General features: G+C 43.0%; 1 protein-coding gene across 8 annotated transcripts in view; it reads right to left on the minus strand.

Annotated features, from left to right (window-relative positions):
• mef2cb (myocyte enhancer factor 2cb) overlaps window positions 1-13,472 on the minus strand; it is an 84,560-nt gene that overhangs the window by 11,245 nt on the left and 59,843 nt on the right. For 4 of the 8 annotated variants that reach the window (XM_088008940.1, XM_088008939.1, XM_088008943.1 and 1 more), the window contains 3 exons: window positions 6,307-6,450; window positions 3,611-3,791; window positions 2,789-2,836 (listed from right to left, as the gene is read on the minus strand). In XM_088008940.1, coding sequence (XP_087865066.1) covers window positions 2,789-2,836; window positions 3,611-3,791; window positions 6,307-6,450 — 373 coding nt within the window. Of the gene's footprint in view, window positions 1-2,788; window positions 2,837-3,610; window positions 3,792-5,981; window positions 6,120-6,306; window positions 6,451-13,472 lie in introns of all 8 variants that reach the window. The other 4 variants (XM_088008944.1, XM_088008941.1, XM_088008945.1 and 1 more) reach the window with 3 other exon arrangements.

A 13,472-nucleotide genomic window follows, 5' to 3' on the forward strand; every position in this document is an offset into this window, starting at 1 on the left:
GTGCTGCTCAGACCGAGGAAAGACATTGTTTAAGCAGTTGAAGGCCACTTTTTGCCAGTTACCATGCGCAGTCTACTACTCGTCCAGCTCCACGTGTAACAGACTTAAGGGAGTGAACGGTGTATGATAAAGCTGGGAGGTAAGAAGAGAGATTCTTGCAGAACTTTAGTGAGGCGGGTGCTGATTGGAATGTGGATCATGGGTAATTAGTTTTGCTCATGGCAGTCGCTAGGATCTCACAAGCTGGGGCCTTAAGCCGGAGTTCTGCTCGACGGGCCTCTTACTCTCCTGTTCTGTCCCTTTCACCACCTCGTACTCTCTCCCAGCCGGCTAAGGGAATGACAGATTGAAAATATACTGCATAAATAAGCAAACATGCACATGTGCACACACACCGCCTGCAATATTTCCATAGAAAAGACATGATGACTAAGCCTTTCAGTGACATGCCCCATTTACACTAGACTAGAATTATCTGGGGACCTTTAGTGATTTTGAATACACCCCCACATCTGGGTTTCATGTACCATATTTGCACAAGATGAGAAAAAAGGGTGTTTTGGTTAACATTGCAAGTCAATTCTCCAAAGAATTGGTCCCAGATATGATTGAAACACAGTGTTTTACAACTAGTCTCGCAAAGAAACTGAACTCTTGCAGAAAGTGCCACAAAATGGGTGTTTACATGCATATCTGAAAGACATCCATCCAAAAGGTTTTGGTTTCTTAGATCTGTCATAGACATATAGACATATCTAAGACAGGGCCACAAAGTGTGGATTTTGTTTATTTAAACACAGTGAAAAGATCATGGGCATCAGAAGGCTCTTTATGGAGCAACAGTATTTGAAACACCTTGACTGCCCTGCAAAAGTATTCATGCTCCCACGAAAGTGTTGACATTTTTCAACCACATGCAATTTTATTGGGATTTTTATGTGATAAACCAACACAGTTGCAAGTCTTTTGGGGTATGTCTCTACCAGCTTTAAGCAGCTAAAGATGGAAGACTTTGTCAGTTTTCTTGGTAAAATAGCTCAAACCCATGTAGGCTGGAAAGCTGGCATATGTGGTCATACATTTTCTTACCATATTCTCAAAAAAAAATTAGGTCTGGACTTTAACTGGTCCATTCTAACACACACTTTCTTCTAAATCACATAAGCTGTGGATCTCTGTAGACCCTCTGGAGTTAGCATGGGCCTCGTGTCTGCTTCTCTGAATAATTCTCTCCATGCCATTTTGCCAGGTTAGATGGAAAGTCACAACACAGTAATTTTGCAGCTGACCCATATTTTTTTTGTTTTTGAATAATCATTGGAACAGTGGTCTGTGAAATGTTTAAAACTTGGGATTTAGTTTACTAACCTAACACTGCTTTAAGCATTTTCATGACTTTATTCCTGGCCCGTCTCCCTTGATCTTCATGAAATTGTTTGTTCACTCATATTCTCTAGAAAAGTCGTATTTTTGCTGAGAATAAATTAAACAACCAGGCATTCCTTGTACAATTTTCTTATAGGCATACAAGTAAAGGAGTTAATTTTAATTGGAAACAATAAATTGTACAATCATTCTTCTGCTTCACAATCATGCACAAGTTTGTGTTGGTCTATCAAATAAAATCCCAATAAAAATACATTAAAGCTTCCGGTTGTAAGGTGACAAAAGGAGACAAAGATCAAGCGGCACGAAAACTTAAGAAAGGGACTGTAACTCTAATGAAGTTCGTAGCAACATCATTAAAACGGCTGACCAAGTTAGTAGAACACTTCCATCTGTGTTCCCCCACTGTTTTTCATTTGCACACATGCTTCCACCATCCGTGGATATTTATCACCGGGGTCTCCCCCCTACAACCCCACCAAGACACTCTTTCTACCCCCTTCACCCCCACTCAAATGAGATTTAAGAGAGTACTGAATGGAATCTTTCAGCTTCCACATGACCCTCTCTCTCCACGTTGTGTTTTTCACGGCTGCTGAGCGACGCAGAGCCCTTCACAGAGTGCCTCTGTTCCCCCCCAGTGAAGGGAACACAAAGGCTGCGTTTGAGGCACGCACTACGGAACGCCGTCAATGGAACGTACGCCACAACAAATGGCCCTGTTGTTGCACGCAGTCGTGTTTGTTGTGTGCGACGGGTGACCAGACAGAGAGCCAGGCGTTGACCCCTCATGTCAGGGCCTTGGGAGTGTGTGTGTGTGCGGGTGTGTGTTAGACAAGGCTACCCAGCTGTGCCCGACCAACGCCCCCAATTCCCCATTTTTACACTCCGCACTGCATGCCGTAAAATTTAACCATTAAAATGGGAGTCCCTTTGCTATAAACTCGAGCTGAACATGTCCTTGTGGGTACACTGGTGGACAAACAAAAGCTATCTCATAAGATTTCATCAACATGCTTCTCCACCAGCACCGCTTAATAAAAGAAGATGTTTTACAGAAATAATAAACTTCCCTCTTTTGAATATGTAAAACGTAGCCAGAGATTCAGAGCCTAGCTTCTGCATACGGTGCAATTTTTTAGCTTCTTCTGTTTCCCCCCCACTTGTTTTACCATTTTATAGCTGAAAGCGGGCAGGATGTGTCACAGCCGAGGCACTGAGCAAACATTCCCATATGAACTCCATGACCACTAACTTCAACACATCATGGACCAAATCTTCACTTGGGTTTGGGTTAGTGTTAGTCATGCGTTTTATGGCCCCAAGTGGGTGAGTGGGTGACATAGATGTGTGTTTGTGTGTCTGCAAGCAGACATGTGTGAGAAGACGAGGCCATTCTTACCAGCACTGGTGCCTGCACCAGTGGTGAGGTCAGCACCCATGAGGCCACCTGTAAGATGAAATAACGAGCAAAGCAGAGGAGAAAAAACCATTAGAGGATAGACACCCACACAGCATCCATTCCGCCTCCCTGTCTCTCCCACTTTAATCACAACGTGTGTCGGTGCGACGCGAGAAGCAAAGCTTCCTCCCACTTAAACCCTTAGCACACTGAGCAACTGGACGACACTGCGGATGCACGAAGGTGCTGTCCAAGAAAAATGACACATTATTATTTTTAAAACATGCGAGGTGGAAGAGTGGGAGGGTTGAGAATGTTTTTTGCCCTGGATGCGGTGAGCGCCAAAGCTCATATTTAGTTTGTGCTCTGCGTTTCAGACATCCAGTCGTAATGACAGGGTTGAGGGTGTGGGCAACAGCCTTTTGGGCTACAGGGACAGAAAAAGGACTTTGGACAACAATAACAAACCAACAGGCTCAACTGCTTATAAGTAGCACCAGAGTCTCACAATAAATAACTGTGGGCTGGGATTTAATATTGTTTTACATCATTTTGCTGTTACCTTTGACAAAACAGTGAAGCAGGGAATATGTGATTATATGTGGGAGGAAAAAAAAAAAAAAACTCCAGCTTCATTCACCGCCTTTAGGTGGAACATTGTGGGTAGCTGTCATGAATTAAATTACACGTTTTGATGTGTCTGGCTCTATTAGCATGACAGACAGGTTCACACGCTTGCTCGAAAAGACAGACAGATGGGATAACCGCATGCTTTGGGGCTGGGGGGGTGCATGGGGGCACATGGGGCACTACCTGCGTTACCTGCACTGGGGGGTCTATGTGTCACGCCTGGAGACATGCTGTTTCTCTGTAGACCATGGTGCGCTAGTGGCAACAGATTGTGGTTGCCTAGGGACCCACCGGGATGGCTGTAGATTAAATTGTTCTGGTTGCTTGTGGGGATAGAGACGGGCATGTCGTAGTTCGATGGGGGCACAGCCTGCTGGGAAAGAGATGAGAAATATATATAAATATATAAAAGACAAAGATTAGACTAAAGATAACAACCATTCAGGTGAGTAAATGAAAGATTAGGGCTTTTAGTAAAGGTGGATAAAAAGTGACAAAATGATGATTCAGAAACACTCCAGGAGTGCAGAATAAAGACAGAATTGCTGAAGAGTACAGATGAAAAGTGGATGAATGAATGTGAAAAAAAAACATGGACTGGACATGTACAGGAAATTTTAAAAATCCAAACAAGACAGTGGTAAAGAAAGAATAAGTAGGACAAGGAAAGATTGTCAACAAAAAACAAGGAATTATCTTGTTAGTAACTCTGGCCATGGCAACCCTTTAGCATTAGAGTTTGATTTAGCATGACTTAGCATGGAAACAAATAATTCCTAAGAATGGCATGACTGACAACTTTTTGTTTTACTTTCCTACATCTTGAGATCAGAAACAGACTCATGTCTGATCTGAGCTTTTTCTGGACTATTACAAAATAGCCAAAAATAAATTCTATGGGTTACTTGGATAAGGATTTGGCATTGTGTTTTCCTAAGAAGGCCAAAGTAAAATATAATAGATTTACCTTCTAAACAGTGTTTCCTGAATAAGTTTTTTCTAGATGAAATAAAGAATTATTTCCCCTTGTGCGTCACTAAGCCGACACCAGGTGTTTAAATGGTTGGCGCAGATCAGCCAGCAGCTCAATCAGGAACACGAGTCAAGCTAACCCGACAGCCCTGAGGCATCCAGTTTGTCATATTTATTGTGTCATTTGGCAGAAGGATTTAACCTTGGGAGTGCCCTGGAAGTGGTTGATCCTTTATGTTAGCTTTAGGAAGTAGAAAATAGGCCTCTAAATTACTGCCATGTGTCTTCAAGTTGCGGAGGGAGTGTATCGTGAGAGCATCGGCCTGCTGTACATGGAAACCAGCTTGGTGCCTTAGCATTGCCTCAACTTCTATGATTTTTTTTCCCTCTACATTGCTAAGGACAAATATTATTTCAACATACAAAAATGGTTGTTTCTACCATTTTTCATTGTGAGCTTTTGTACGCTTCACTGTAACTGCCAATCCAGTCACTCACCCAGTCCGCCATTTCTTCCATTTTAGATTCCTCACTGGACTTTCAGAGCTTATGATTGCCTTCTTTGTAGTGGGAGCTGTCTACGTCCCTCATTACTGGGAGCAAAGGGCCCCGTTTGTGAACTGTCTTCTAGCTGGTGCCATCCTTCCTGTTTTCACTCATCTTCCTCCCTTGCCTTTCCCCACAGCCCCCCCATCCCCTGCCAACAGTCCCCTGCAATCCAGAGGCCCAGTGTTTGGCAGGCGCCCTGACCACACGCTGAACTGCCACTTGTTGTGTACAGAGTCCACCCCTCAACTCAGCAACCCCTGCCTTTTTTCTAACCACATCGCCTCCTGCTCCACGTGGGCTAGATACTACTGTTCTCCTCTTACTAATATACTGTGGAATTATGTCTCTCTATGCAAGTGCCAGAGAGCTAACCATTCCAATATGGCACATTCTGGATGAGGAGCAGGGGTCAGTTTAAATGGAAAAGAAGTCCCTATTTTGTGGTTTGTGTCAGCTTACTTTGCAAAATTAACATCATAACTCTTGCAGACGCTACCTTGACATGTGTCCACTAAGAAGCCTTCAATAATTTCAGGTTTGCGAAGAACTTGGAACATCTGCTACAGTTTCTCTGCCATGCTGCCTGCCACCTCCCCCCCACCTCCCCTTTAGCCCCAAACCCCTGATGTTGCAGGTGACTGAGCGCTGTTTTGGTGCAGGCAGCAAAAGGACAAACACATGCACACCACACTCCCCCCGGGACACAGGCAACAGTAAAGCGGGCGGAATGAGTTCAAGGTGGGAAAGTCAGATATTTTTTTTTTTTTTTTCTTGAGAGAAAGTCTGCAATTAATAGAGGAAAACGCCTGTGAGCTGCGGTCACACTTCTGTCAGATTAGAGGGCTGTTCTTCAAATGTAAGCAAGCAAGTTTAAAGAACTGTAATTTCTTCATTGTAAATAAACACTGTAATCGCACTTTGAGCTTACTCTCACTCTCTTTGTGCAATTAGTCCAGTTAAAAACAACTGTGGTTAGCTGGGTTAGCTCAACAGTTGCCATTGAGAAGCTGCTGAGCGAAGGGGTTGCTCCCTCAGTACTTACAGGGATCTTATGAGTTTTTATCATGTGATCAAACTCCTCATTAATCTGTTTGTATTTCTCCTCAGTGCGTGGGGTGAGGATGAGAGCAGACTCGAGCTCCGGGCTCTCACTGCCCTTGTTCTCCTTCTTGTTCAATGCCTGGCCAGGTTCCACAACCACAGAAAAAGGAGGTGGGGGAAACGTGAAGACATGAAGGTAAGGAGTGATGGCAGGGACATGGAGATGAAGAGACAGACACAGGGGGAGTGGGGAGAAAAAAAAAAACAGGGACAGGGGAAGAGAGGAAAAGAAAGGTGAGAGCAAGGCTCTGGGGTTAAGTACTTACACACAGTCTCTGTCTGCTGATCATCAGATCAATGTCCTCGTTTATTTTCCTGTACTTGTCCTCGGACTCGGGGCTGTGGCCCACCGAGTCGTCTGCGTCTGGGTCTGGGCTGTCACAGCCGTTTAGGCCCTTCTTTCTCAACGTCTGAAAACAGAACAGTTGCACAACATAGTCGAAGGTGATTTTGGGTAGGTAGCCAAGAATCCCAATTAAAATACCTTAGTCTTTATTTTATTTTATTTTTTTAAATGAACTGTTAAAGTACATTTGTTGTTCCATGACAAGTGTATTCTTTTTTTTTTATCTTTTTGGCATTTTGGAAATCTCTAACCTGTTAACATTGAGTAAATGAGCATTAGTTGTTTTTTTTTTTAAACACGCTTACATTCAACTTATCATTTAGAATGGCACAGACATTTTAATCACAACCAACAGCACAATGCCACATGATCATAGACTTGAAGAATTAAAAATAGTACAAGACTTTGAAAAAAACAATAAAAGAGGAGGTGTGGTATTCAATGCCTTGTAAATGCAGAGCTCTTTTACTGCAATTACAGCTGCAACTACTTTATGGTATGTCTCTTTGAACTTGACACTAACATTTTTGTCCTTTCTTCTTCACAGCACAGCTCAGTCATAACTTTGATTTATTTCCCCTAGGATTATCCTGTATTTATCTACATACATGGAAACCGGCTTGGTGCCTTAGGATTGCCTCAACTTCTTTTTTTCCTTCTACATTCTCTTTCCTTTGTGAAGACAAAAATCCACATAGCATAATGCTGCCACCACCATGTATCACCGATGGGGATGTTGTGGAAACCCGACTGCCTAGAGCTTTCTTTCAGCAGTAATAGATCAATAGCTTGTACTTCTATAACACTTTATCAAGTGCAGAGGACCCCAAAGTGTTTTACACGCAATCAGTCATTCAGCCATTCACGCACACATGGGTGAATTACAAGCGGATGGTGGAAAGACACATTGAGGCCCCAGCTGTGCTGGGGCCAGTCTGACATGACAGGTTGTCATGCACCGGTGCCACCAGGCCCACCAGCAAACTCAAGAACACGAGTGAGACAGACAGCGCCGGGATTGAACCAGCAACCCACCGGTTATAGGACCGACTCCACCACCGGCCCATCAAACAACAACAATAGCCTTATTCTCATAATTTTCCATAAAGAACAGATTTGTGGAATGCACAACTATAATAATTGCATGATTAATGTACACTGGGGTATGGGTGCTGCAATAAATATTACAATTAAGCACTTCACTTTATTAGACTGTTACAAAAATAAAAATGTAACGTCACAAAAATGCTACTTCAAGGCACTATATATGTGCTACAAGGAAGGCAGTTTCTTGTTTTGGCCACCTGATGGCCACCTGCCCCTATTAGAGTGGGCAGCAAAACAGCAGAAAACCACTGACTGGCTTACCACTCCCTCTAACTGGAGGAGCGACTAAGACAAAGAAAGCTTTAAGGGGGGCGAGGGAGAGCCACATCTGTCCTTTTTTTTTTTCTTTTAAAGAAATTGTTGACATCCTTAACAACAAGGATGAGTTTCACAGTACATTACTTTGCGTGATAGCATGAGAGCCTGCCTGCCTTGCAACGATAGGTGCTGTGTTCATTTGCCTCGCAAAGTGGGGAGACAAAGACAGAGCAGGAGAGCAGAAAAGTACAGTAGCTGACAGTTACAGATCTCATCAAAGACACCCCCCTCCTTCCACTCTTCTCCATCCACCCCTCCACCCCTTTCCATTCCCTCTCTCCTTCTGGCTTTAATAAAGGGAGATTAGTCTACAGGAGGAATATCATGGGCCTGCTCCTGTCTGTGCAGTCGTTGCTTCGCACCGCGCTCTCCTACTTTCATCTGAAGCTCCATATCAGACAGACGTAATTAAATTTACTTTAGCACACCCTGTATTTGATGCTGATCAAGTGTGTGTATGTATGTGGGAGGGGAAAGAAGGGGAATGAATCTGTGTTTGCGTGTGCACGTGTGGGTGTGTGAGAGTAGGTGTTCGAGCCAAGCACAAAAAAAAAGAAAGAAAGACAGAAAGAAAGAAAGCAGGAGAGAGGAAAGGAGATGGATGCTAAGATAAGTTAATCCCTGTGAACTTCTTCCTCTCATTTGTTTCTCTCCGCCAGTTCTCACTCACAGAAGCGATACAAGTGCGAGCAACTCCATCACAAGCAGCTGCAGAAATGACAGGAGCGATCTGCCTGCTTAGAAAACAAATAACAATCCAGTTATCTCTTATGTCAGCACAACAAAGGCCTGTTTAGAGTGTGGTTTTAGTGAACTTAGAGGGCCGCTTTTGTGTGTGTGTGTGTGTGTGAGAGATAACTGTTTGATTCTTGAAGCGTCTCGTGGCTGAGGCATCTACTGTAAGTGTGTCAACATTTGCTGGCTCTCCGAATCCTCCCTCGGCCCCTAGAGTGGAAATCTGGAATTCTGAATTTAAAAGCGTCTCTCATATCTTTTGACAGTCTTCAGGAAATCGCACCAAACAAATCAGCTGAGGCGTTACAGAAAACCTGCAGTGAATCAGGCCCTCTTGCTCTATTAGAGCACTCTACGCGGAAAGAACAAAGGGGTGAAAGAGGTTCAGCACGCTGCATTCTTGTTTATAAGAAAAGGCGTCAGATGTAAAAAAGTTTCGATTTCTCCTGCCGAGCTTCCTCCATGATCTTGGCGATGCATCACATCATGCTGACAAGAGCTGAACCGCCGGCCTTTCCTTGGTTCACACGAGAACACACGCAAGAACCAGTAACTTTTCTTCCCACCAGCACAGATTTCCACCTACTGCCACCAGCGAGGAGAGCACTAGGGATTCAATTCCATTCTCGGAGAAACAGCAGTGTAGCTATGCGGGAGGACGAGAGCAAAGGCTGGGCCAAAAGTGTCACCCATATGGGGTAACTGAGCTGGCTGTCCTGCAGGGGGTTGGGCAATGGTTGCGCTGGGCGTCGATGAAGTGCAGGCAGTCAGGACAGGAGTGACTATGAAGCATGTGGCCTAGGCTTAGCTCTCCAGCAGGACTCGACATATTTAGGGTCGGGTTCAAGGATGCTATGTCACCTACCCCAGTTATGCCCACCTGTTCAGTGACATCACATCTGTTGCCAAAGACTGACAATCAGCCCAGCAACCAATAGGATCATCTGTAGCCATAAATGGACCCCTCACTCTTGTAGTCTACTTTTGCCACCCTATGCTTCTTAATGTTGTTTTATAACTTGTTGATATGTTTTTTATTTATTTATTTTTATTTTAAGGAAACATCAATTCTTGCTAGGGGGTAGGAGATGCTTATTAATTTTACAAGGCAACAAAGAAAAATAACTTATTAGGTATAAGTGTAAGGTCGGACAACCTCTCACTAAAATGGAGTCCTTGGGGAATGTTGGGCCAGTATTAGATTTTACAAGTGATAACAATTTTATGATACTATAGTTGCGTAGTATCAAATAATTTACCCACTTCATTTTTATTCCAAACAGAAATGCAGCAATAGTTCCAATTGCTGCTACAGCAATATAAAGAAAGTATTCTTATAATTACAATAGTTAAGGAAGTCACTATCAACTGGATGTTTTGCTTTGCCTCTGTTAGGATTGACTGGTTAAATAATGACACATCAGATTTTTTTTTTCCCCCCGGTCATTAAACGCTTGAAAACTGGAAACTTCCAACCAAAAGAAAGCTCTCTTATTGGCTATCCAGTAAACCAAAGTCAAGAAGTGAACCAATGAGAGAGGCAACATGTTGAACTTATTGTTTTCCAAATACATTTGTGTCACTAAGTATTCCTCCTATCTGCCCTCTTTTCACACCTTCTCTGCTACGTTCTCAAAAGGACAGAACGATAAGACCAAATTTGACCAAAGTGTGAAATGAGAAGTAGGTGAGTAAGAAGTGAGTAGGAGAGGATGATGACTTCAGACACCAAACAAAAACCACAGAATGTGTCTAAGAATACACTGATCATGCACATTGCTGTGTATTATATGGACAAAGTCCAGTAAATGTGCAAGATAGGGGACTGGAAATGAGGGTGGTATGGTTAAAAAAATGGCAGAAAAGCTGTTTCCTCTTGCTTCGCTCAGTGTCTTTCTCTATGGCCCCTTTGGAGGCTTGCTCCTAATTAAACTCCTTCTTCATGACGCTCCCTTATGACTCCACTCACAGGGCTTGTGTGAAGCAGGCACAGCATAGACAAGGTGTCCTACATACTTGAGACGCAGCGTCTCAGTGGTATCCCGTAGCTTTGCACCTTCAGCCAAGCTGGCCTAGACTGTGATGGTAGAAGAGGAACCATCGGACAGCACTGAGAAAACTGAGTGAGGTGACCAGAGCTAGAAAGAATCAGAAGCATTCTTGTTCAGTAAACACACATATTCGCAACGTCATGTGCTTTGAGTTCTGTAATGTTTTAATAACAGGAAAAGGAGCTAAATTTCATAGTTTGGGTTGTGGGTGCCAACTTAGAGTCGCTCTCAAGCAAAACAGCGTAGGGTATTTGGGTGTGAATTCTGAGTGGCCCCAGGGGGTCTGCTAGGGACAGATGACGCCTGCCCAGAGCTCCCGCCATACCAGGATCCGTCTGCTCGGCAGTCTGCCACCCTGCTCACCCTCTCTGTCCCCCTATCCGTCTTTCTGCCCCCATGTCTCAGTCTCAGTCTGCTCCTCAGTCTGTCTTGGTCTCGCCTTCGCTGTCCTGCTCCTCATATTTTCTGCACTTCAACCATATCTCGAACAGAGTCAAAACACTGATGGCTCAATGGGTACGTCTTTATTTCTGATCTACTCTGGCTAGTTGATGGGCTGTTTGGAAAGAGCTCCAGTACTGACCATTTCCCCTCTGCAGTTATCTTGGCAGTGGCTGAAGGGTCTGACATGCTCAATATTGTGTTTATGGCTATTGGTGACAGCCAGGCCAGTGAATGTTTTTCAATGTCCTCAACCCATTGACTGACATTACCAGTGCAAAAACATGTTAGAAAAAACAACCCATTGATAGAAACTCTTTTCACATGTGGTAAATGGTACGATAGTTCCTGGAGACACTTTTGAAAAGAAACCAAGACAGAGGATAAGAACTAATTACCCATGTAATGGAGTTATTGAAAGTTTTAATGGCAGGTTCAATTTAAAACCATTAAACCTGGGCAAATTTTCACAGAACAGATGTAGGAAAGACAAGAATGGCTCTGTCTGTAGTTGGTTGTGGTCCAATTAGCCAACAACCAATGACTGAAATTCATCATTATTAAGGTTGAGTTGGGAAGCTGTTGTTTTGAGAAATACAGTAATTAATTCTTTAGCAAATGTGTGATGACCTAGAGGTATTTAAATAACATGAACAATGTAGTCACGTTGTTTATGTCAAATTGCTAGTCAGTTAACAACTTACTCTCTTTTGAAACAGTGAAATTCAAGCAGTAACAAAAAGGTAATGAAGAGCTTCAGGGTAAAAAAAATAATTTATACTTATTTTCTTTACAACAAAAAAAACATAGGGAGCGTACAGTAAAGTTCAGCTGAAATATATTATAAACTCAAGATTAAATTTTGATTAAAATCAAGGGAAAAGTTTTGAAAGACCACACGGACCATGCTTTATTTAACCATCTGACAAACTTCATTGAGTAAGGGCATGCTGGTAAGGTGTAATGTGGTTTAATGTTTGTAAGGTTGAGGCAAGTAAAAGAAACACTGTCTCTTCCCATTACAAATGCAATGGAGGTGAGTCTGAAGTGGAAAAACTGTGGATTAAGAGCTTCCAGCACCGGCGTACCATAAGCACAATCAGGGTGGCCTTACCGTCAGCAGGGAAGAAGTAATAATATGTTTGAGATGTGCTTTTATTCCCTATATTTCTATTTCATTTTGGGCTTGTTTGGTCTTATTCTTACTTGCTCTATTTTTTTGTGTCTCTCTCTCTCGCTGTCTCACACTCTTTCTCTCTCTGGCTCACTCTTTCGGTTCTGCGCTTTTCAAAGCAAAGGGAACATCAGAGGAATCAGGCTGGCTTAGTTTATTGGAAGCAGATGGCAGACCAAAGGGAAGAGGGCCACAGTTTCATGAAGCGTAGTTTGAACATGCCAGGACCATGTCGAGGGGCATGCCCATGGATGGCGGCGGCATGGTGTGTGTATCTGCATGAGCGATTTCGGGCTAGATAGCTGATTTAGTAGGTTACCAGTCTGAGAAGTGGGACCCCTAATCACAGTGTGTCCCTGTGTGTGGGTGTGTGTGTTTTATTTTTATTATTCATCAGTGCACCCAGTAGTCACTGGTTAAGGCCACTATTGGTTTATCTACTTTTGAGAGATTCTGTGCCTTTGAAGTTCCTATTTATTGTGTCTTGCTGTATTTTAATCAGAAATCTAAGGCTATTTTCTGAGTTTCCTCATGCTTGAGCAAATTTTTGATATTTCTAGTAATTAACAACTGAGTGTATGTTCTTTCTGTCTGTAGAGAGGACTCTTAGACTGTCCTAAAAATGGAGTGAAGAAAGTAATAAATAAAATGTTTGTAGAGGTGGGAGAAGTGGAAGGTTATTCACATTTCCTCAAACTATGTCTATGCTAAAACTGCTACTAAGATGAGCACACTCAAACACACAGACACACACAGTTTTAGCTAGCCAGTACACAGCAGAATACCAGATGGTGCAGTGTTTCCCATATGGAAGACACACACACTTAGCACATGTCAGAATCCAACACTGTTTGCTGCAGCAGCATCCCGGCCTCAGGAACAAAGTGGTCATTCAGACTTGTCACTACACTGTATAATTAGCCAGATAGACATTATGACACACAATGCCAGCTCAGTGGAACTGCATAAAGAGGGCACTTGTGTGTTCACCCTTAGCCTGGCCATCTTTCATCCCCATCTACACTCCAGCTGTAAAATACTTCTCTATTCAAATGAGAATGAATCTATATGAGCTTCTGATGAGAAGCAGAAAATCGATGGGCCAAGGCTAAAACTGTGTGTTTTCCTCCCAAGTGTAGATTTACACACTTTGTATAGGTAGTAATGGGATATGAGGAGTTTAAGTCAGAGATGCTACTCCAGATGTGATACAATCATATCAATACAGCTCTAAATGACAGACTCAAAAGTGATATGTAG

The sequence above is a fragment of the Poecilia mexicana genome, unplaced genomic scaffold, assembly GCF_051168715.1.
Source record: "Poecilia mexicana isolate PSO_F unplaced genomic scaffold, ASM5116871v1 scaffold_9, whole genome shotgun sequence".
In the NCBI taxonomy this organism is placed as follows: domain Eukaryota; kingdom Metazoa; phylum Chordata; class Actinopteri; order Cyprinodontiformes; family Poeciliidae; genus Poecilia; species Poecilia mexicana.